The sequence below is a fragment of the Peromyscus eremicus genome, chromosome 3 (assembly GCF_949786415.1).
Source record: "Peromyscus eremicus chromosome 3, PerEre_H2_v1, whole genome shotgun sequence".
NCBI lineage: Eukaryota > Metazoa > Chordata > Mammalia > Rodentia > Cricetidae > Peromyscus > Peromyscus eremicus.
Window position 1 is genome coordinate 3819382 of NC_081418.1, and position 21199 is coordinate 3840580.

General features: G+C 41.2%; 1 protein-coding gene across 1 annotated transcript in view; it reads right to left on the reverse strand.

The window, feature by feature from the left end:
• Window positions 1–21199, reverse strand: part of Magi2 (membrane associated guanylate kinase, WW and PDZ domain containing 2) — a 609708-nt gene that overhangs the window by 311522 nt on the left and 276987 nt on the right. Inside the window, exons 6-7 of the mRNA XM_059256447.1 lie at window positions 19279–19400; window positions 17121–17303 (exon numbers count right to left, since the gene is read on the reverse strand). Of these exons, the coding sequence (XP_059112430.1) occupies window positions 17121–17303; window positions 19279–19400 (305 nt within the window). The remainder of the gene's footprint in view (window positions 1–17120; window positions 17304–19278; window positions 19401–21199) is intronic.

Sequence of the window (21199 nt, forward strand, 5' to 3'; positions counted from 1 at the left end):
TGGCAAAGTATAGATTAATAGAAATGGGTTAATTTGGGCTGGAGAGATGGCTCAGAGGTTAAGAGCACCAACTGCTCTTCCAGAGGTCCTGAGCTCAATTCCCAGCACCCACATGGTGGCTCACAAGCATCTGTAATGAGATCTGGCACCCTCTTCTGTATACATAATAAATAAATAAATCTTTAAAAAAAAGGAAATGGGTTAATTTAAGATATAAAAACAGCTAGCAAGAAGCCTGAGCCATTAGGCCATACAGTTTGTAAATAATATAAGTCTCTGTGTGTTTACTTGGAGGGATACTAGTGGGAGAGATTTGCCCTGACTGCCGGCAGGCCGGGACACAAGGTAACTCCAGCTACATATGATTATTATAGTAAAGCTTACACTTCCATTGTCTATCTTAGAAGATCAGTTCTGCACAAATAGATGCTATCATTTGTTCAAACAACAAGTTGAATTTGGCCATATATACTTGTTTGGTGAACTAATTTTTTTTTTTGGGGGGTTTTTTTTTTTTTTCAAGACAGGGTTTCTCTGTGTAGTTTTGGCGCTTGTCCTGGATCTCACTCTGAAGACCAGGCTGGCCTCAAACTCATAGAGATCTTCCTGACTCTGCCTCTGAGTGCTGGAATTAAAGGCATGTACCACCACTGCCCGGTTGGTGAACAAATCTTTGAAGATTTATTTATCAAATAAGACACTGTCCATGCCTCAGGGCTCTCATAATTATAAGGAGGGTGGGAGATGAAACAAGAACTTCTAGTTCAGCCAGGGGAGGGAATATAAGCCCCTTCTATAAGGAGCAGTTAATCTCCCAGTGCATGAAAGGCTCAACTCCACCAGTCTAGGAGAAGGGCAGTAAGACTTGAATAAATTTCAAATTGTCTGTAAAACACACTTAGTAATCTTACCTCAATTTGCATCACTTTAGTTTACTTATAAACAAAGAATTGTTGATTCTGAACTATAGACCTAAAGAAACTGAATGGGAAAAAATGCATTAGGATAATAAGAACACTTTAAGCTTGTCTACCTTAAGTTGAATATCTTTCACTAACACACCACAGCCAACCACCTTCTCCAAGAAATAAATATTGAAAGATAATGTTAACTCTGAAGTCTCCAGGCTTTTTTTATTAAATGCAAGACATAGGTTTCAGATTTTTTTTAAGTGTCAATTCTATACTCAGTCAGGCTACTCTATTATAACAATGGGATTATAATGCTGAGCACCATTCTGAGCTGTGCTCCTGGGCTGAATCGCTGCCACACTTATTTTCTGTCTTAGCTCCTGGTGGGGGAGCAAGAAAAAACCAGTAACAAATTAATAGAAAGGTTTGTGTAGAATAAGTTAAAATTAATAGTGAAAAGAATACATTTCAGTGCATCAATTTTCCTGAACTTAGGTAAAATTATCATGAATATCATACCTTAATCACTATGGGATTTTTCAAAAAAAATATATATATATTTATTCAGAGAGAGAGAGAATATCTGTACTAAAATGGCAATAAAATTCCTGGTGTCAATATGTGAGAGCCAGGATATGGTGTGCATTGTCTTCTCCAAATCAGCTTTTATCCAGCTTTCAAATTGAGAGGGCACAAAGAAACAGTACAAGGTGAAAAGGAAAATGTATAAATAAGCTAAAAACCCAGGTACCACAATAGCATTTGGATGACAGGGACCCTGTTTAAAACTAGATGAGTTATTGAGGAGGCATAGCATGATTTAGGAATTGGTACATTGTTTTTAAAAACATCCTCTCAAGTGGGTCAGGTTGTAGCTGAGATCAAGTGCTTTGTCAGTCGTGACATCTGTATCACTTATTTATTATTCCCAGAGGAGCAGAATGGACTGAAAGCATTCAGTGTGGCTCTTGCCTAAGCATCAAGTGTCTTGCTATTGATCTGAAGGATATCACTACAGTGGGCATATTAGGTATGTGGACAAAATGAAAGAGGGTTTTAAAAGTTCAGAACATTTAGAGAGATCAAAAATAAATGTATCAGCAGGCTAAACAAGCACAGCTTCTTTATCTTCTCCTCTGGAGATGCTGTTATTGGTCAGCAGGCTGAAAATTCAATACCCTCTTCAGGTGCTTATAGAGACCCAAACTGTCTAAAACTGCAAAAAGATATTACATCACATGAGGTCTCATAATTTATTTTTAAAGATTATTTATTTTTTAGTTATATATGTGTGGGGGGACAAGTACATGTGAGTGTGGGTGCCCATGGAGATCAGAGGGGTAGGATCCTCTGGAGATGGAGTTACAGGTGTTTGTGAGCCAGTGTGAGTACTGCCAACAAAACTCAAGGGCTCTGTAAGAACAGTGCATAGTCTTAACAGCTGAGTCATCATTCCAGTTGTGGATAGGGCACAGTAGAGAAGCTGCTAAAATGACCACTCCATGCTGTGGTCAAGGTCTTTATTAGAGAGAGAGAGAGAGAGAGAGAGAGAGAGAGAGAGAGAGAGAGACCAAAACAGCAAGAGAAAGAAGTAGACTAAACATGGCCAGCAGACTGGACATGGCCAGGGCTAAGGAAGTGAGAGAGTGGGAAAGAATAGTAGAAACAGCAAGATAGCAAGAGATACAGAATAGAGCATAGATAGATAAAGTGTGAGAGAATAAGAGAGAGCGAGTGGGAGTAAGGAAGAGTAAGAGGACAGCCAGAGGTAGATAGATAGATAGATAGATAGATAGATAGATAGATAGATAGACAGATAGATAGATGATAGATTGATGATAGATAGATGATGATAGATAGATGATAGATAGATGATAGAAAGATGATAGAGAGATAGATGATAGAAAGATAGATACATGATTGTTAGATAGATGATAGCTAGCTAGATGATAGATAGGTAGGTAGATAGATAGAGAGACAGATAGATAGATAGATAGATAGATAGATAGATAGATAGATAGATACATAGATACATAGATAGAGTACAATGAGAATAGCTGGGCTATAAGACAGATGAGTAGCTGGGACGTGAGAGAAGCCAATGAGCTGGAGGAAGTTTAGGGTAGAGGAGGATGTGAGAAAGGCTAAGATACTATCATGGACTTTGAAATGTTTAACAGGTACTTGTGATACTGAGGGAGTCTGGAGGCCAGCATGGGCTTTGATATGGTGATGGGAGCCACTGATAGCCATCTGTCCTATCTGTCAGAGGTAAGGGAAATGACTCCTTTTGGCAAATGGGAACTAGCTTCACAAGTTCCTGAGGAATGTTGGTTTTTATCTAACTGCCAGAAATCTTGCTATAGTCCAGGTTGAGCTCATATCTGGATATATGGACTGGCTTTTGGAGATTGGGTAATTGGAGTTTCTTTTGGATCCAACACCAGCTGCAAAGCATTTGATTTCATTTTTTTTTTTTAAGAAGAAATGAATCTAGCATAGACTTGAGATTGGGCATTTTTCTAGAATAAAAAACTATTTAAAAAAAATACATTCTCCTGAGAGCCTTGGACTAACAAAAACCTCAGTACCAAGCATGGGAACCTCCCTTTGAGCTGTTGGTCAGGGAAGTCTAAGATACTCGCAAATAATATAGGCTGTTATCGTTGCCTCTGGTTGCCTCTCAGAACCTGAAGGTAAGACCCTATTGCTAAAGATACCATACACTTCAAACACAGGAATGGAAGAATTGAGCTGGGACTTGCCTGAAAGCCTCCTCCCTGAGGTCTAATTCTCACAGTATCTGAAGGTGTTATGCAAGCTGCCAATGTTAGGATTTGGTCCTTATTTACGTCCTTTAATTACGTCATCAGCCTTCGCCGGCTTCCCAGCCTAAAAAAGCGGTTGAGCCCTCTGTGGGCTCTCTCTCTCTCTGTTCCCTCTCCTTTCCGCTCCTTCCCCCCGTCGGTCCCCCTCTCTCCCTCTTCCCCCCGTCGGTCCCCCTCTCTCTCTCCCATGTCTCTCTCTCTCTCTCTCTCTCTCTCTCTCTCTCTCTGTCTTTCTGTCTCCCCCCCCCCAATAAAGCTCTGAAAAGGTAACCATGGCTATGATTCTTTTAATTAGCACGCTCCTCCGCCGGCATGGCCGCCGCGGGCGGTGACCAGCCACGAGGGGCAGCGCCGCCGGCATAACCAACATTGGTGCCGTTCAGACTCGGATACACCACCGAATACCGAGGACCTGCTGACTGCTGCTGCTTGCCGCCTCTTCCCCCATCCAGCGAGACCGCGAGACCGCGAGCGCGCGCGCGTCCCTCGCTGCCTCCGCTGGACCCCCACACCGCTACCACCATGATTCTTCACCACAGTAAGTCCGCGGTTCTCGCGGCGTAGTCCGAGCTATATTCTTTGCGACGGACACCCTGGGGGTCGTCCTCGAGTTGCACCAACAACGGCACATTTTCGTTTCTGACGAGAAAGTAAATGGTGTCTTGGTCTACCGGGTGGATCAAGTTGGTGCAACGGCAGCCCTTCGCATCCCTTGACGAAGAGGATGGCGAACTTGAGCTGATTCATGGATCTCTCTCCACTCTTTGGGGACGCCCAAGATTGTAGTCTGATCCCGGTTTGTTATTTTAATTTTTTATTTTTTCTCTCGGCTACAGCCATGGGACAAAAGGGCGGATACATTGGCGGATAGGGGCGGGCACCGGTAAACCTGGCCTCATAACAACGTAAACCTGGCCACATAACAGAGTCGCGGGAACTTCTGCCAAAAAAAACGGGCAAATAAGAGTTACTTTATCTCCAAGCTTTCTGCTAAAGCTCTAAACCCTTCTCCTTCCCCACTTCTGCGTCTCCACGTGCAACCTTTTCCGCCGGCAGTGGGCGGGCTTAGGCGGCTTCTACGACTCGCCCTAACTCACCTTAACTCCACCCACTCATTCTCAAACTGCCTTGAGAAGCACAGACAGGTCTGGAAGCGGCTAAGATTCATACAAATAAGTTTACAGTAGTCAGGATGGCTCAGCCAAAAATATTCAGCTTATAGCCTCAGACAAGTCTTCCGGAAAGGATCGGTTTATAGTCTGCCTCCTGGCAGATCTTCCAAAAGCTGTCCTTAAGCCATCGATCAGCAGGAAAAAAAAAAAAAAATCAGGACATAGAGTAAAATCCGTCTCTTGTTCCCCAGACCTCCCCGACTAAAACTTAAACATCTGGAGAGCAAGGCTCCTGACCCCACAGGCAAAAGAGTCATCTGTGGCATTTAAGGTGTGCCAGGGAAAAGATAAAGTCCAAAAACAAAATTGCCAAGTGCTGGCACTCGCTGACTCCCAAAAGCTGTTGGGTCCCTGTTTTAAGTGAGGAAAAGGCCAGGGGCTAGCGAATGCCCTGCCAGGCCATTGACAGCCTTGTTAAAAGTGCCACCTAGAAAGACAAAGAGTCAGCTGACTGCCCCCAGGCACCAAGATGCATGGGTACATCAAGCTAAGACCTCCAGCAGACCTAGGCTTGGCTACAGACATGGCAGGGAACCCAGAACGCGGCAGGGAAGCGATCCAATTCTTTCTTTCTGGACACCAGAGCCACTGACTCAGTCCTGGGAGTTTTGGGATGCCACCTCTCCTTTATTGTCGGGTACAGAGGACAGCCTTACCACCTCACCAGATTTAATTACACTTTCAAAGTTACGTAATAAAAAAAGATTTCCACCTAAAATAAGAGCTCATTGCTTCACTCCAGATCCACTGCCTGTGTTTCTCATGTGCATACAGACAGGGCCCTGATCTTTGCCTTGTCCCTAATTCCAAAGGGGGAAAAAATTTCTCATGTACCACAAGCCTTTCTCTTCCCAGTTCCCTGTTCTAACTCACTGTTCAGCTAATGGTACAGGACCACCACAGAACCAGAGTCCAGAGATCATCAAATAAGACTGTAACAGCTAAAAGGTATTTACACCCCCAGACCCAAAAGCGTCTGGGCGCTACAAAGACTTTAATGTAAACATCTATTACTATGAGATGCTTTTAACAATTGATCACCTGTCTCCTAGATGCTGAACCAGTAAAGGAAACAGATGCTTTAAAATAATCTGTCTCTGATAAAGCTTAACATGTTTCAAAATCCATAGGGACAGGCCAGATCTACCTCAGATAAATGCCAACATAAAATAATAATGATTCTTTTTATCTCTCTAAGTTTTTCTGTGTCACCAGCATCTTGTCAAACAGAAAGTTCCCAGCCACAGCCAAGAGGGATACATGTCTCCAGAGCAAACGGATGACAGACAGCATTCCACAACACCTGTCGACCTCGGAAGACTCCCCTTCTCCATTCCCCCCAGAGCCAACCAATGTCCAAAAGTCAGCTGGAAGCAGTTTTTGAGAGGAACAACGCCCCAGTCCCATCTACCTGCTTTTTTTTATAAGGGAAAGTCTGGGATGTTAGGATTTGGTCCTTATTTACGTCCTTTAATTACGTCATCAGCCTTCGCCGGCTTCCCAGCCTAAAAAAGCGGTTGAGCCCTCTGTGGGCTCTCTCTCTCTCTGTTCCCTCTCCTTTCCGCTCCTTCCCCCCGTCGGTCCCCCTCTCTCCCTCTTCCCCCCGTCGGTCCCCCTCTCTCTCTCCCCCCATGTCTCTCTCTCTCTCTCTCTCTCTCTCTCTCTGTCTTTCTGTCTCCCCCCCCCAATAAAGCTCTGAAAAGGTAACCATGGCTATGATTCTTTTAATTAGCACGCTCCTCCGCCGGCATGGCCGCCGCGGGCGGTGACCAGCCACGAGGGGCAGCGCCGCCGGCATAACCAACAGCCAGGGGATGAAAAAAATAGTCCTATCTGTCTGTAAAACATACTACACAATAATGACAAGCATGGCAAGATACCCCCAAGGGGACAACAGAATATGTATCTTGGGAGTAACCATCAGCTGCCTAATTGGACTTGAAGCTCCTTTAATAGTGGGGAATCCATGCCTAGAACTGCAAACCCAGTCAACTTGTGGCTGGTGAGGCCATGGTGAGGACAACTTACTACTGCCACTTTATCAATCCTGTATAATTAATCACTTCATTCTAAATACTTAGCATTACAGATAAGCAGATTTCACCTCTCATCAAAGAATCTTCTTTTCTTCAGCAGATGGAAACCACAGAAATTCATGGTGGTGAAAACGACTGTGAGGTGCCCACCCTCAGTTGATACATCTACAACATTACCTCATATGGCTCAACATACAGCTCAGGAAACATGACAGAAGAAGAGCCAGAGGACCAGTGCATCTGTTGCAAGATAATGTCTTTTATATATGATAGGGAAGCCATGAAATCAACAATATGTTTAAGTCTGAACAAGACCTGAAGAATGGTAACACCAGTTAACATAGCAGCATGAATGTGAGACATCTCAAGCTGCCCCCTACCCTGATGAGGAGTTACAGGTAGTTAATGATGTGTGTGTGTGTGTGTGTGTGTGTGTGTGTGTGTGTATGAGAGAGAGAGAGAGAGAGAGAGAGAGAGACTATATCATTCTTCTCAAGAAATGAGACCCTGATAAGTTATCTAATTCCAAGTTGTCATCCATAAACACATATACATGTGAACAACACTAAATGTACTCATCGGGCTGTGCTGTGCTGTGCTATTTATATGTTCTCTGTCTCTATCTCTCTGTCTGTCTGTCTGTCTGTCTGTCTCTCTCTCTCTCTCTCTCTCTCTCACACACACACACACACACACACACACACGTAAATAACATTAAATGTACTCAGTGGGCTGAGCTGCACTGTGTATGTTCTCTCTATTTTTCTCTCACTCACCCACACACACACACAAACTGACACCCATTAAGAAGAAGAGGTCATAAATTTGAGAGTGGGGGGCATGGGAGGAGCTGGTAAGATGAGAAGGAGGGGTGGAAATAATATAAATATACTACTCATGTTGAAATTCACAAATAAGTTATTAAAGAACTGTATCAAGTTGTTACAACATCCGTTATTTTTATTAGAAAACTAAAGCTAAAAAGAGAGTGAGTTAAGTGCTTATAGCCTGTCATTAGCTCTACGGAGGAGAAGAAGGGAAAACGGTATCATGACTTCTGTGCCAGGACGACTGTGAGAAGGAAGCATGGGTTCCATGGATGCGAGAGGCAGTTTTCTCAGGAGGGTCTTAACAGCCACAACAACTCGTTGCTGGAAAGAGACTGAGCATATAAAAATGACTCTACTTTTTGCACCCTTTCCAATCAGTAGTGAAGCCTGAATCTGAGCTGACTTGTGACTCTGTGGTCAAGAGAATAAAGTAGACCCAAGCTATGCCACTCTAGGTCTGAAGAGGCATGGCAGCTTTCCCCTGTCTGTTGGGGAACGCTAAACTACCATATCAAATGACCAAGCCTCTGCTTGAGGCCGCGTGGAACGAGATGCCTGGCTAGATCTCAGGTATTGTGATCATTCCAGTAGAGTTATTAACATGGGAACAAGCCACCTTGCATAAGCCATCCATGGGTTGGGGAGTGGGGCTTCCACATGATCACATTTATGTGTATCCTGAAGTGATAGGAAAGAGAAGAACCCAGCAGATTCCAGGAGGGTTTGAAGAATCATGGGCAAATAATGGATGGTTCCTTTACACCACTGAATTCGACACAATTTGTAATGCAGCAACAAGAAAATTACAAGGTACTTTAAAAGAATAGAAAAAATACAGTTTTGATCAATTCATTTGCTTCTGTCAACTGAAAAAAGTGACACCATCACCTGACGATTTTACACAGCCTGCATAGGAACACACATGGAGGTGGGCGAGGACAACCGCTGGCTGACACAGTCCAATCCCCGTCAGGCAGCCAGGCAGCACAAAGGAAGAAGGGAATGACCGGAAAAGACCGCCAGAGTGGATGTCTACAGCTCAAGAGGAGCCTGCTTTGAGTGCAAGCTAATCAGGAGGTGGTGAGAAAATAAGTTACTGAAAAATATCCAATCAATGACTATAGAACTTTATTTAATTGCTAAGGAAATAAAATGGTTTAAGAGGATATAATTTATAGCAACAGAATTAACACTGGAGAGGGTAGAGGCAAGTCATTGGGTCGTCACTGGTCGTATGATACCAATACTGAATGGACAGTAGTAAAGAGATACAAGTAACCACTTACAGGGCAGGCAAGGTCTCTTGTTGTTCCCCAAATAGGGTAACTAAGATTTCAGATAATACAGCTATTGATGGAGCTTTCTCAAATGGTATTCAAACTCCCAAAGAGTGAGAAATCACTCACAATTCAGTGTCTGAGACTAACTTCAGGAAGCTTGTTTACATGTCTAATATGAAAGATAAATATAAGGATTATTTTTTTTCCTATGGAGCAAATGCCCATAGACTTGACATCAAAAGTTAGTCTTTGGGGGCAATTTATTCATAAACACTCCTTCAAAGCAATTCTGCACATAAAATACATGAAGAGCAGGGAGGAGAGGCTGGAGATGCTGTAAAGTGTTCAATATGTGGGAAAGGGGTCTTCTTGGTCCTCAGAAGACTTGTAGCTCAAGATGACAGGATGAAACGCATAACTACACCATCTTTGAAGAATATCTTAATATTAACAACCCACCGCAATGAAGGGAACCCAATAGAAGCAATTATAAGATAAGATAACCAGCAAATTCTAGACTACAGAATGCCAAAAGTGTGGCAGCTGATAGATTCTAGCTCCAGAATATACTTTATAGAGCAGGTGTTAGAAAAACCCACTGTTGCCTATACTTGTAAATAAAGTTTTATTGGAACACTGCATAGAAATGAACAAATGAACATACCCACTTGTTAATGTGTTTTCTGGGGTTACTTTCTAAATGGCGAAGTTGAATTGTTGTGATTTACTATTTGACTCGCCTAAGAAGAGTTAGCTAATTCTTGTTCTAATGTTCTCTTGGTGAGTAGAATAATGTGGACTAGAGTCTCAGTTGGTCCACAGAAGTCCCCAAAGACTAGGGAGTATAAAACATATGGTAAATATTTACAGAAGGTCCGTTTTGTTGTACGCCTGCATACAGAACCTCTACCATATGTCCCAAGTCAGAGAAGGAGGGAGTCTCAGGGGAAAACCAAAGAAAAATCTTAGAGAAACTGTGGAGATAAACTAATTGGTAAAGCATGAGGACTTGCATCTGGATCTTCCAGAACCCATGTAAGATGCAGAGTGCGGCAGCACATGCCCACACTCCTACTTTGGGGAAGTGAAGACAGGAGGATCCCTTGGGCTTGGTAGACATCTAGTCTTGCTGAAATAGTGAAGGGTTCAGTGAGAGACCCTGTCTTAAAACATAAGATGGAGAAGCAATAGAGGATGCCTGATGTTGACTCCTGGTTTCCATATGCATACAGACAAGCACATGAACACACACACACACACACACACACACACACACACACACACACCAGAAGTTAGACTATAATTCCATATTCCATTCCTGTCTTATAATCCTATAGAAACTCAGTCTTCAAAGTCAGCTTCAAACACAGGTCCCAAATAACTTTCAGTAGCTTTATGTATACCAATAATAAACTCACAGATTAATAAATTAGGAAAAAAAAAATCTCATTAAAATAGCTCAAAACAAAACTAATAATGTACTCATGAATAAACTTAATAAAGAATGAAAGACCTCCACAGTGAAAATCTGAAAAAGGAAATAAAAAAGACACTAACTACACAACAGAAAGACTTTCCATGCTTTTTAATTGGAAGAATTAATACTGTGGAAAGTGCTATATTGCTGAACTTACTTTATTCATCAGAATTCTGTTATTATACTTCACAGAACTAGTAAAAACAACCCAAGAATTCGTATGGAACCACAAAGCAACTCTAAGGAGAAAGAATGCAACTGGATGTATCACAATACCTCAAATTATACTACAGCACTAAAGTGGTAAAGAATTCTGGTGCTGCCATAAAAACAGACCAATAGCCAAATAGAACAGAAGACTTGGAAATAAACCAAAAGAGCTATGGTCACTTAAAAAAACAAACCAAACAGAGGTCACTTTTAAATATGGACTACTGGGTTCATAAGACACATGAGAACTGTGCTCTAAGGAAATGACACCTACGGCCCACACATGAGGAGGCTAACACTGAGGAAAACAGTGGACTGCACAAAGGAGAGGCATAATGGAGAGTTGTGTCAGCTGCAGAACTAGTCTATGTGGGGAGAACAGTAAAACATGCTTCTTTCTATCCAAATGGACCCTCTAGAATTGCTTGGGTGTGTGTGGTGTATGTGTGTGTGTGTGTGTGTGTGTGTGTGTGTGTGTGTAACGTACATGAGTTTGCAAGTGTATTTACCAGTACATATGCATGAGAAGGCCAGGGCAGAACATTGTGTGTTTTCCTCTATTGCTCTCTGACTTACTGACTGGAGACAGGGTCTCTCACTGAACTGAAGATAATTTCTTTGGTTAGGCTGCTTTGCCAGTGAAGTCTTGGGATCTGCCTGCTTCTGTCCCCTGTAAAATGTCTGTGGTGACAATCACACGAAGCCATGCCTGTATGAGTGTTGGTCATTCAGACTCAGGTTCCATGCTTACAACAAACACTCTAACACAGAGAATCATCTCTTCAGTTCTAAAAAGTGAAAAAATTTAAAGAAAGCTATTGTAACAAAGGAAAAAGGCAATATGACCCCCCCACCACCACACACACACAGGCTTCTCTGTGTAGTCCCTGGATGTCCTGGTACTCTCTCTGTAGACCAGGCTAGCCTCAAACTCACAGACTTCCACCTGCCTCTGCCTCCTGAGTGCTGGGATTAAAGGCGTGCACCACCACCACCTATCAGCAATGTGAGACCTTACAAAGGTGTGTGACAGAAGCTGTATCAAGGATATGTTACTGAGCTCAATGAACCAACACAGAAATACATGACAATGCAAAAATCTTACAATTTTGCTAAAATTAGTAGTAAAAATACTAAGGAAAACATGTGGTACCAGATATGGTATAAAACAGCAAAGCACCATTTTCTCCTCAATGGACATAAACATGATTCATGTCTGAATTGTTAGGAGAATTTTGTGTAAAATTAGTTACTGAGAGAAACATCTGATAGGCATGCCCAGAGATCACCTCATAAGCCATGCAGCCAAGGGTAACCCAACACAAAATTGAAAAGCTACTTAAAACTTGAGAATTTCTCCTAAGATTTTTTTTTTTAGTAATTCAATTGCAAGTTCTCAAATACAAATTTTGTAAATGATAACGTTGTATTGCAGCATCAAAAGGTTGAATATGCCTGGAACTAATTTGCTGCATCTTGGATGTAGTCCTAGAGGATGGAAGGGGTAGGTAAAGAAATATTTTGTTCACTATAAACATTTTCATGCTAATTTTTCAGTTTGTGAACATACTGCTTTGACAAAATTATAAGGATGTAAATATACATTCCAAATAGCATTTCTTGGAATCTGGAAGCAGCAGGTCTGTGGGCATAAGAATCTTCATTTAAAAAGATTTACCAAACAGATTGTGTAGATGGTTCAGTGGGTTAAATTGCTTGCTGCCCAAGGATGAGACTAGAATTCAGATTTCCAACCCATATAAAGAGCCAAATATAGCAGTATGGGCCTTCCCAGTGTTGGGAAGTGAGACAAGAGGATGCCTGGGGCTTGTAGGCTAGCTGGTCTAGATGAACTAGTGAGAGCTAGGTTCAGTGAGAGACCTTGTCTTGAAAGAAAAAAGGGATGGGGTGGAGCATGGCAGAGGAAGGCATTTTGATATCAACCTTCTGAAATGTGCACCTACACATATATATGCATAACACACACACACACACACACACACACACACACACACACACACACACACACACACACCTTACCAAAGGATGGCAAAACTAGTTGGGTACTCCTACTTTTGTAACCACAGACACTGAGGTAACAACTTGTAAAACTGATCTACTCAAATGAAGAAGGACCAGGGATTAAAGAATGCTAGCATGCTCATCCTTCAGGGTGTTTGTTTGTGACCTTATTAATAAAACAGACAAATACTGTAAAGAGAGTCAATAAAAAACTAACATTGTGACTTCATAACTCTACCCTGGTCTCTAGGAGAACCTCATGGGTTGGCTAGCATTCTTCCCTCTACATACTGGTAACCACAGAGAATTGATTCAAACATTAGCTGGGGGGTGGGGGGTGGGGCCACAAACCATCATGCAGTGAGAAAGCTTTTCAACAGGAGATGGTAGCTAAATACCTTTCAGACTCTGTGGCCTCTATGAGCTATGTTATATCAAATTTGATTTTTAGAATACTTTAAAGAGTGCTCTCTTAGGACACAAAGATACTAAAATATTTTAAAGGATATTAACAGGGTCTGTGGTACCTGAATTTCCAGAATGTGTAGAATACTTAATAGTCAATATTACATGGTTCTTGGGCATCACAGTAATGTGTTTTGAGAAAACTTCTCGAACATTATGGAGCCACTGGGAACTGGCTCAGTTGTCAAAAAGCAGCCAGAGGGGTGCTACCCTTCTTTTTGCCTGTTCTCTACTCCTTGCCAGAAGTCATTGCCAACTAAGAAAGAATTCCCTGCTCACCCTTTTTGCTGTGGTGCAGAACCTTGGGGAAACATTTTCACACAGTTGTTTTTTGGTGTCCACACAAGCTACTGACATGTTACCCTAAACTAGATGTAACCAAATGTTGAATAAAATATTGCCATGTTTATTTCAATATCAAATGAGACCACTCATTTTAAACATCAGTGATTTTCCTCTAATCTCTATAATGTTTGTTTTTGTTATTTTTAATGTTTAATATATATTTTTAAAAATAGAATAATTTGGTCTCTAATATATTTGTTTATGCCATGTCATGTAGAAGATCAAAACTTGGTTTAATTTTGCTTTTGTGGTGAGTTACCTTACTCAACATATTTGCCTAGGATCTATTACAAAATAGATATTCAAAATTCAAATGGCATTTCTTCATTTATAACATCATCTATCCATCCATCCATCCATCCATCCATCCATCCATCCATCCATCCTTCCAGTACTTACATCTGCTGCTGCAGATAGCACCTGCCTAACATGCACAAAGCCCTGGGTTTGGTTTCTCAGAACAAAACAAACCAATGTGAATGCCTGTTATTTACCAGCAGTTTGTTAGATTTACAGATACATGTCTGAACAATGTTAGCCACAGAGTAAGGCTCTGTGATTAAGTGGTTGAAAATTTATTCCAGAGAAGTTTAGGTAAAGATGTATGCATCCTATGATCGTATAGAACTTTAGGATATATGATTATCTACAGTTTTTTGGTGTAAGTTGATCTTTGTAAGAGTAGTCAATCTTTCTCACTTGTGACTCTAAAGTTCATCACAAATGTACACCCAGGCAGGCTCACTAACATTCACTGATGGCTTGCAGACCTCTCAGTCTTTCCCAACACTTTTTTGCTCTTCTCACTCGTCCAGCCAGCAAACATCTATTCATCTTTTAAAACCATCATCATGAGAGGATTTCTCAGAACATTAGGAGAACTTCTTTTTCCAAAGCTGACACCTTCTTCCTCTCTACCATTTCATTGTTTAGGTATGCATTTTTATTATTGCATTGATATAAACATCTACCAACATATCACTCATTATTTCTGTTTACACTGCAAATTTTGTGGGGATAGAAGCATTTGTCTTTCTACTTTCCATCCTTATTAATTAGCAGAATGTTTGGCATGCACAGACCTTCACTAAATATTTGCTGAATTAAAGAGCAATTCTTTCTATCATAACCTGTTCAATTTCATAGAAATACACTTATATATGTTAAAATTATCTTGTAATTAGATGTGAATATATATTTTTGAATATTTAAAAAGCATTATATTTTGTTTAACTAAATTCTTTTCTAATAAAGGAAATTACCATCCCTCTAAAGTTCTAATAAAATTATGCAGCACATTCCTTTTTAAAAATTCTTGTTATTTATTTCCCGCACTCCTGATTTTGTTTCAACATTAGGGATATTGTAGCCTCATCACACTCTGTTCTAGTAGTTTATCAGTGTGTCCAAAGCCCCTTCTAGATGTAAGCTACCTGGAAATGAGGTCCTGTTATTCCCATCTTTCTAGCCCTGGTGCCTTGCAGTGACAAGAACGGAGAGGCTGGAGGGGTCTGTTAAATGCACGTAGATCAGGCTAAATAGGAGACTCTGAGCAGACATAGGACTCTGGTTCTTTCTTCTCTAGTCATAGCTGATTTGGGTTTTTTTTTTAACAAAACGTGCTAAATTCTAGATAAAGCTTTGGCTTTGCAGTGGAATGAGTCTTTGCCCATGGGGTATGGCAAATTAGAGAAACAGGAAGAAGAAAGAGACTTGCTACACAAATGTTGCATTTTGTTTTCTACTTTCCAGAAGTCTTTTCTAAGTTTGAAACAGGAATTCTGGGATAGATCATAGAAAAGTAATTAGGTTCTTTATCTTGGAAAAAGTGGATCTATCAAGTATTTTGCAGAAGTTCAAGAGCCCTGGGGATCCTTTTTCTATTAAAGCAGTATGAATCCCATAACTTGCTTTTGTCCTAACTGCAGACTGTAAGAGCATTTTTCACTGAGTTATAGTGGTTTTGGTTTTTGGAGGGCAGTGTGGAAGTGCGGATGCCTTCTGACTCTCTAGATAATCTATGGTGCTGGACACTAACTCTTGTAGAAAATTATGTACACACGATTTTTAAAACAATTGTGTTTTCAAAATGTGATGAGTTTTGAAGTTCAAAGATTTTTTAAATTCACACACAGTGTATTTCACCATATCATCTTTCTCTGATAATTCCTCCCAGAGATGCCGCATTTACCTTTCCAACTTTAAAAAGAAAACCATCAAGTCCAATTTGGGCTGTCCATGTGCTTCTGTATATATGGCCATCCACTGCAGTGTGGTTGATCTACTAGGGCCCACACCCAAGTTTTGACAGTTTGAGCATAGTGTGAAGGTCTAACATCTTCATGGAGACCCAATGTGCATTGTACACATTATTCCCTGCTAGTGAGTGCTACTGAAATATGTACTCACATAGGAATCTTGGAAAACGACAGGTATAAAGAAACTAACAAATAATTCTAAAGCTTTGGCCACTTTAAAAATAAGCAATTTCAAATGAAGACTTTGATTTTATGTTTTCTCTCCACATATAAATACCTTTTGGACTCATGGAAACAATTCAATTTATAAATACATAATCATAGCAGTGATAGAACTTGTCTAACATAGTTCTCTAACTTGTGCATCTCACAGGATTCACTCAGAAAGCTGAGATCATTAATTGAGTTAATGTGAAAAAAATGCAAAAATGGTGATAGACTATATTTCTTTGCAGGTATAATTACAATACTTTTAATACTATCTAAAGGGATTTAAAAATAAGACCATAAAAATGATTCAGCATTTTATAAACAGATGATCAAATTTAATTTCTTTATTTTTTTTCTCACATCAGGAAATGACTATTTGTAAATTATGGAACTCATCCAAAGTCATGGGTTAGGTAAGAGAATCACAAATCAGACTTAAATTAGACCTATTTCATTATTTTTTTTCTACTCTGGGGACTTTGCATATTTTGTTTTTTTCTGTCCTTAGCAATCTGGGTCTTTATTTCCATGTGAAATCAATTTCAGTTATTATTTAGATAGACACCCAAGTACTTATATATGAAAATTAAATGATAATGACTAGAAAACCCCATATATTAAAAAATTGTATAGGTGCATATAAAAAGTAATGTTATTAAATTTTTTCTCTATGAGATGAGTATGCACACTTAAATATCTAACCTGAGCAATTTAGGGTATGAATATTGAAGGATTAGTACAGGCTTAAAAATATCACTGACTGAATATAAGTTAGCAAAGTGTGAGATATTGATCTCATCCCCAAGGAGTGTGAAATAACTCGGAAGAGGGTAGTTTCACGAATCTGTTGGACCAACCAACAGAGGGGCAGTCTGAGAAGTGAGGCAGAAATCGACTCTCCATGTTGTTTACAAGTGATTTCAGCTCAAAAATCTAAAGTAGGGAACATATATGACTTGTCATTTTTCTAAATCAAAGTGATCTTTGACTTTGGAATTAAAACCACGGAGGAAATCTCCACGTTCTGTTTACAGAGGAGTCACTACAGTGCCAATTCCTGGCTCCAGGGAGCTTACCGGTCTCCATTTTTCCGTCCTGTGCGGCAGGCCCATCTGGGATCACACTTTTCACCTGGAGAAACTCATCCGGCTCATCTCCACCAATGATGGTGAATCCAAAGCCCATGTTGCTCTTCTTGAGGGTGGTGCTGAGGAACGTTCCCTTCAACTGGGATGCATCCCGGGTGAAGAGCGGCTTTTCTATGTTGGCCAATACAAGTTAAAAAGGAAAAGACATTTTTAAGACAAGTTACCAGACAGCACCAACCGCTAAGCAGCAATCCCTGAGAATGTGGGAGACTGACATGGTAGATGCAAGCTTGTGGCCACTTGGTGAGAAGAGCCAGACAATTAGAGCATCCTACAAATACAGAGCCGTCCCAAGCATCCAGGGAATCATGACAGGCTGTATGGTTGTAGAGCGACTTATCAGTATGTGCTTTCTTGAAATCAGCCCTTGAGGTTAAAAAGGGCAATGCCAACTGGCAAGAAAGCTTCAAATAACAGCTGACTTATAACTCTCCAGCCATGAGAGTTCTCAGGGAGGAGGGGTGTGTGAGTAGCTGCTCCTGCACAGAACCTTGATTGCATGGGGTAGAAAATCAAATAGACTGGTTTAAGGACATTAAACAGGTGCAGATCACACCAGTAGAGAAGCAGCACACTTTGGGTGTATACTTAAAGGTCAAAACTGCTTATAGAGCATACCTGGATGTGGGACTGAGTTAATATTTGTTTATACTTCTATGCTGTGAGATGTTATAAATTCAATCAGATACATCTCCACTGGCCAGTGAGCAAACAGCAAGCCAACATTTCTAGATGGTTATGAATGTAAAGGTGACACATTTTGTAATATGTTGACATATTCAAATCGTATGCCCAAATAATCTAAATAGTATTTGAACCCGAGTTTGGCCACTCATTTTGTTGTATGATGGACTTTTCCAACTATGAGTTCTAATAAATATGGTTCTAAGCACATTTAATGCTTTAAAATTATCGTCATATGAAGTAGAATTAATTATTTCTTAAATTTCATCTGTGAGAAGTATTTTACTTGGCTTGGCTAGCTCAGTTGGTAGACCATGAGGCTTTAAATATTTTATTCTAATTACTTTGTTAGGACAGGTCTTGCTCTGTAATCCAGGTGGCCTTGGACTCTTGGTCCTCCTGCCTCAGTCTCCCATGTGCTAGGATTACATGTACCACCACCCTCAGCTTTGTGAATAAGCATCTCATATCCTTTTTGAAGGTGGTATGATCTGATATGCACAGTAGCCAAACTGTAAGTGGGAAATCAGCCACATACTTTGCATGATACTCTATTGTTACATTTTCTTTTTTGCTTCCTAGGATGAACAATAAGTCATTATGATGGAGTTTTAATTTATCAGTCCATTTACCTTCCGCATATTATCTTTATTAAACTTTTCTTTAAAATTCAATTTATAGAACCCCCACATAGAATCTTCTCTGCTATGTTCATCAAAGCAGGGCTTATAGGTGGAGCTTAGCTCCACATGAGACCTTTACATTCATTGCAGAGTGCTGTAGGCATGTGACGTGAACCTCACTTCCAGGCAAATGTTGGCTCTGGACACCAAAGCCTCTCTTGTGTGCATTCTTTTTTTAATTTAGTAGAAGCGCAAAAGAGGTGAAAGTGTGCAGCCACTCATCCCACTAGGTGGCTCCCAGCAGTAGTCAGGTTCACAAGCAGCCCTGAGACATACCGAGTGGCCAGGGAGTCCCTCTGTGGTCCAGCAGATAGTAAGACAAGTCATTCACACTGCGGGACCTCTCCGGGTCAGTACGGGGGAAGATGGATTTGGGCCTAGGTAATGTCGCCGATGAGTGGCCTACTGTCACAAAGGAAAACAAGCCTCACTCCCGTGCTTGATTTTTTGGAGACTCTTTGCAGTTTATTGTCCCACTATCAATGTCCCACCTGGCAACGTAAAGTTCCTATAAGGTACTGCCCAGTGGCCTCAGCATAGTTTGTGGTAGCTAAATGCATTAGTTTAAAAATAATGATAGAGCTACTGGGAGAGTCTAGAGAGGTCAGACCAGGTATTTTTCTCAGGCAGGCCTTCCTACTGGCATATCTGTCTGGAAGAGCAAACTGTCTCTGGTACAACACTTCCCTTGCATCCCTGCATGATGCCAGATACCATACCTCGGAAACCTGGGGCCTGCAGGGGCTTTGTTCCAAGTTCTGTGTGGGGCATGTTATGCTGTTGTAGCTTCCTTTTTGCTTCCAGGACAGGGTTTTCAAACTGTGTTCTTCTATTTATGTGGCTGAAAAAAGAAAATTTCAAATTAGGGTAACAGTGGGACAAAGTCATTTAGGAGAACATATGCATGGTCCTAGGGAGAGCGAGTGATTAAGGGACACCTTATCTGATTACAGTCAAATGTCTTACCTAGCATGCATCAGGTTTCTGAGGGGACTGGCCTGTGCACAATATACAATTCTATGATATTTCAGAGAATTCAATGACTCTTATCAAATGCTGTTGTATTTACCATATGCATGGGATAGCCAAAGGAAGCAGACGGTGTGTGCTTTCTGGCCTATTGTATTCATATGAGAAGAGTTTGATGTATTAAAATAAATGGTCAACACATGAAAGAAACTGAATAGCTCCAAAAAACTGTGTCATCTAAGCTTTATAAAGTCTCAGTAGCAACAGGATAAAGAAGAGGTGAATTCACGGACAAAATAGCAGAAACTAAGAGTAACTCATGCACGTGTGTGTGTGTGTGTGTGTGTGTGTGTGTGTGTGTGTGTGTGTGTAAGAATGCACATGTGCATGACAAGAGAACAACTTGCAGACGTGGTGGGGGTTGGTTCCCTCCTTCCATTGTAAGGTCCTGGGGATCACGCAGGTTGTAAGATTTGCAGGTAAGTGCCTTTTCCTGCTGAGGCATCTCACTGACCCACAGAGCACACTTTGAGCAGTTAGACCTGGACTGAAAGACCAGGATTCAGGAGGAAAATTCTCATAAAAGTGACAGGATGCCCGTGTGGATGTTTACTCCTGAAATCCCCTGCATGCTGAGATGGCAAACTAATAGACAGACCTGGAGTGACAGGAAGAAACTGTAGCCCGGCTAAGCCCAGGACTTAGGTACCAGGAAAACATGCGTTCCTGTATACCAGGCTGTTTGAGGGTCAGAGAGCTGGCAGCAGCCTTGCCTGCTAGTGGTGGCCATGCCACCTCATCTCCAGGACATAGACGCCCCAGGAGAGGGCTGGCATGCGCAGTGATCTCTGTTTCTTGAATGCTCTGAAAGCACGAAGGTGAGAAGGGCTGGCAGAGGGCTGACAGCTCGCTACACGCAGTTACACAGACGCTGACATAGGGACACAGACAGGTCAACGGACGTGTTCTAGTAGACCCCATGCCCAGGATGGTGAAATTCCCGGGTCTAATCATCACGTCTGTTTCCGCATTGGGTCTCTTATCTACATGCTGTCTCTTTCCAATATGTGATTTCAAATTGGCAAGTACGTTTAGTTACATGCCTGTGCATGCATTCTCTCTCTCTCTCTCTCTCTCTCTCTCTCTCTCTCTCTCTCTCTCTCTCTCTCTCTCTCACACACACACACACACACACACACACACACACACACACACACACTCCATTCATTATACTCCCTAGAGCTACACATCAGAAAAGAGAGGAGATAAAATAAAATCTCAACCACTCTTCCGTTATAAATCAGCTATCTGGAGAGACAGAAAGGTAGTTGACAAGAATGATGACTGCATTGCACCTAATGATTTCTTTGTGGGAAACATGGTGGACATTCTCTGCCACACACTCTCAGTATTGATCAGACCTGTGGTCAAATTCCAGCTCCTGAGTAGCTGAGTAACCTTTGGTAACTTGTTAAACCTGAGTCTTGGTTAACTATTCTCTAAAATGGGCACAATATTGTCTACTTGAGTGGCTGAGATTAAATGTAACAGCTAATATTAGCACATCAGTTTTTAGCATTGACATGCTGAATAATTTCTAGCAGCTATTATTATCATTCACATCACCTTAACTACCCTGTCAATATTTTAGTCACTTCCATCATTACCATT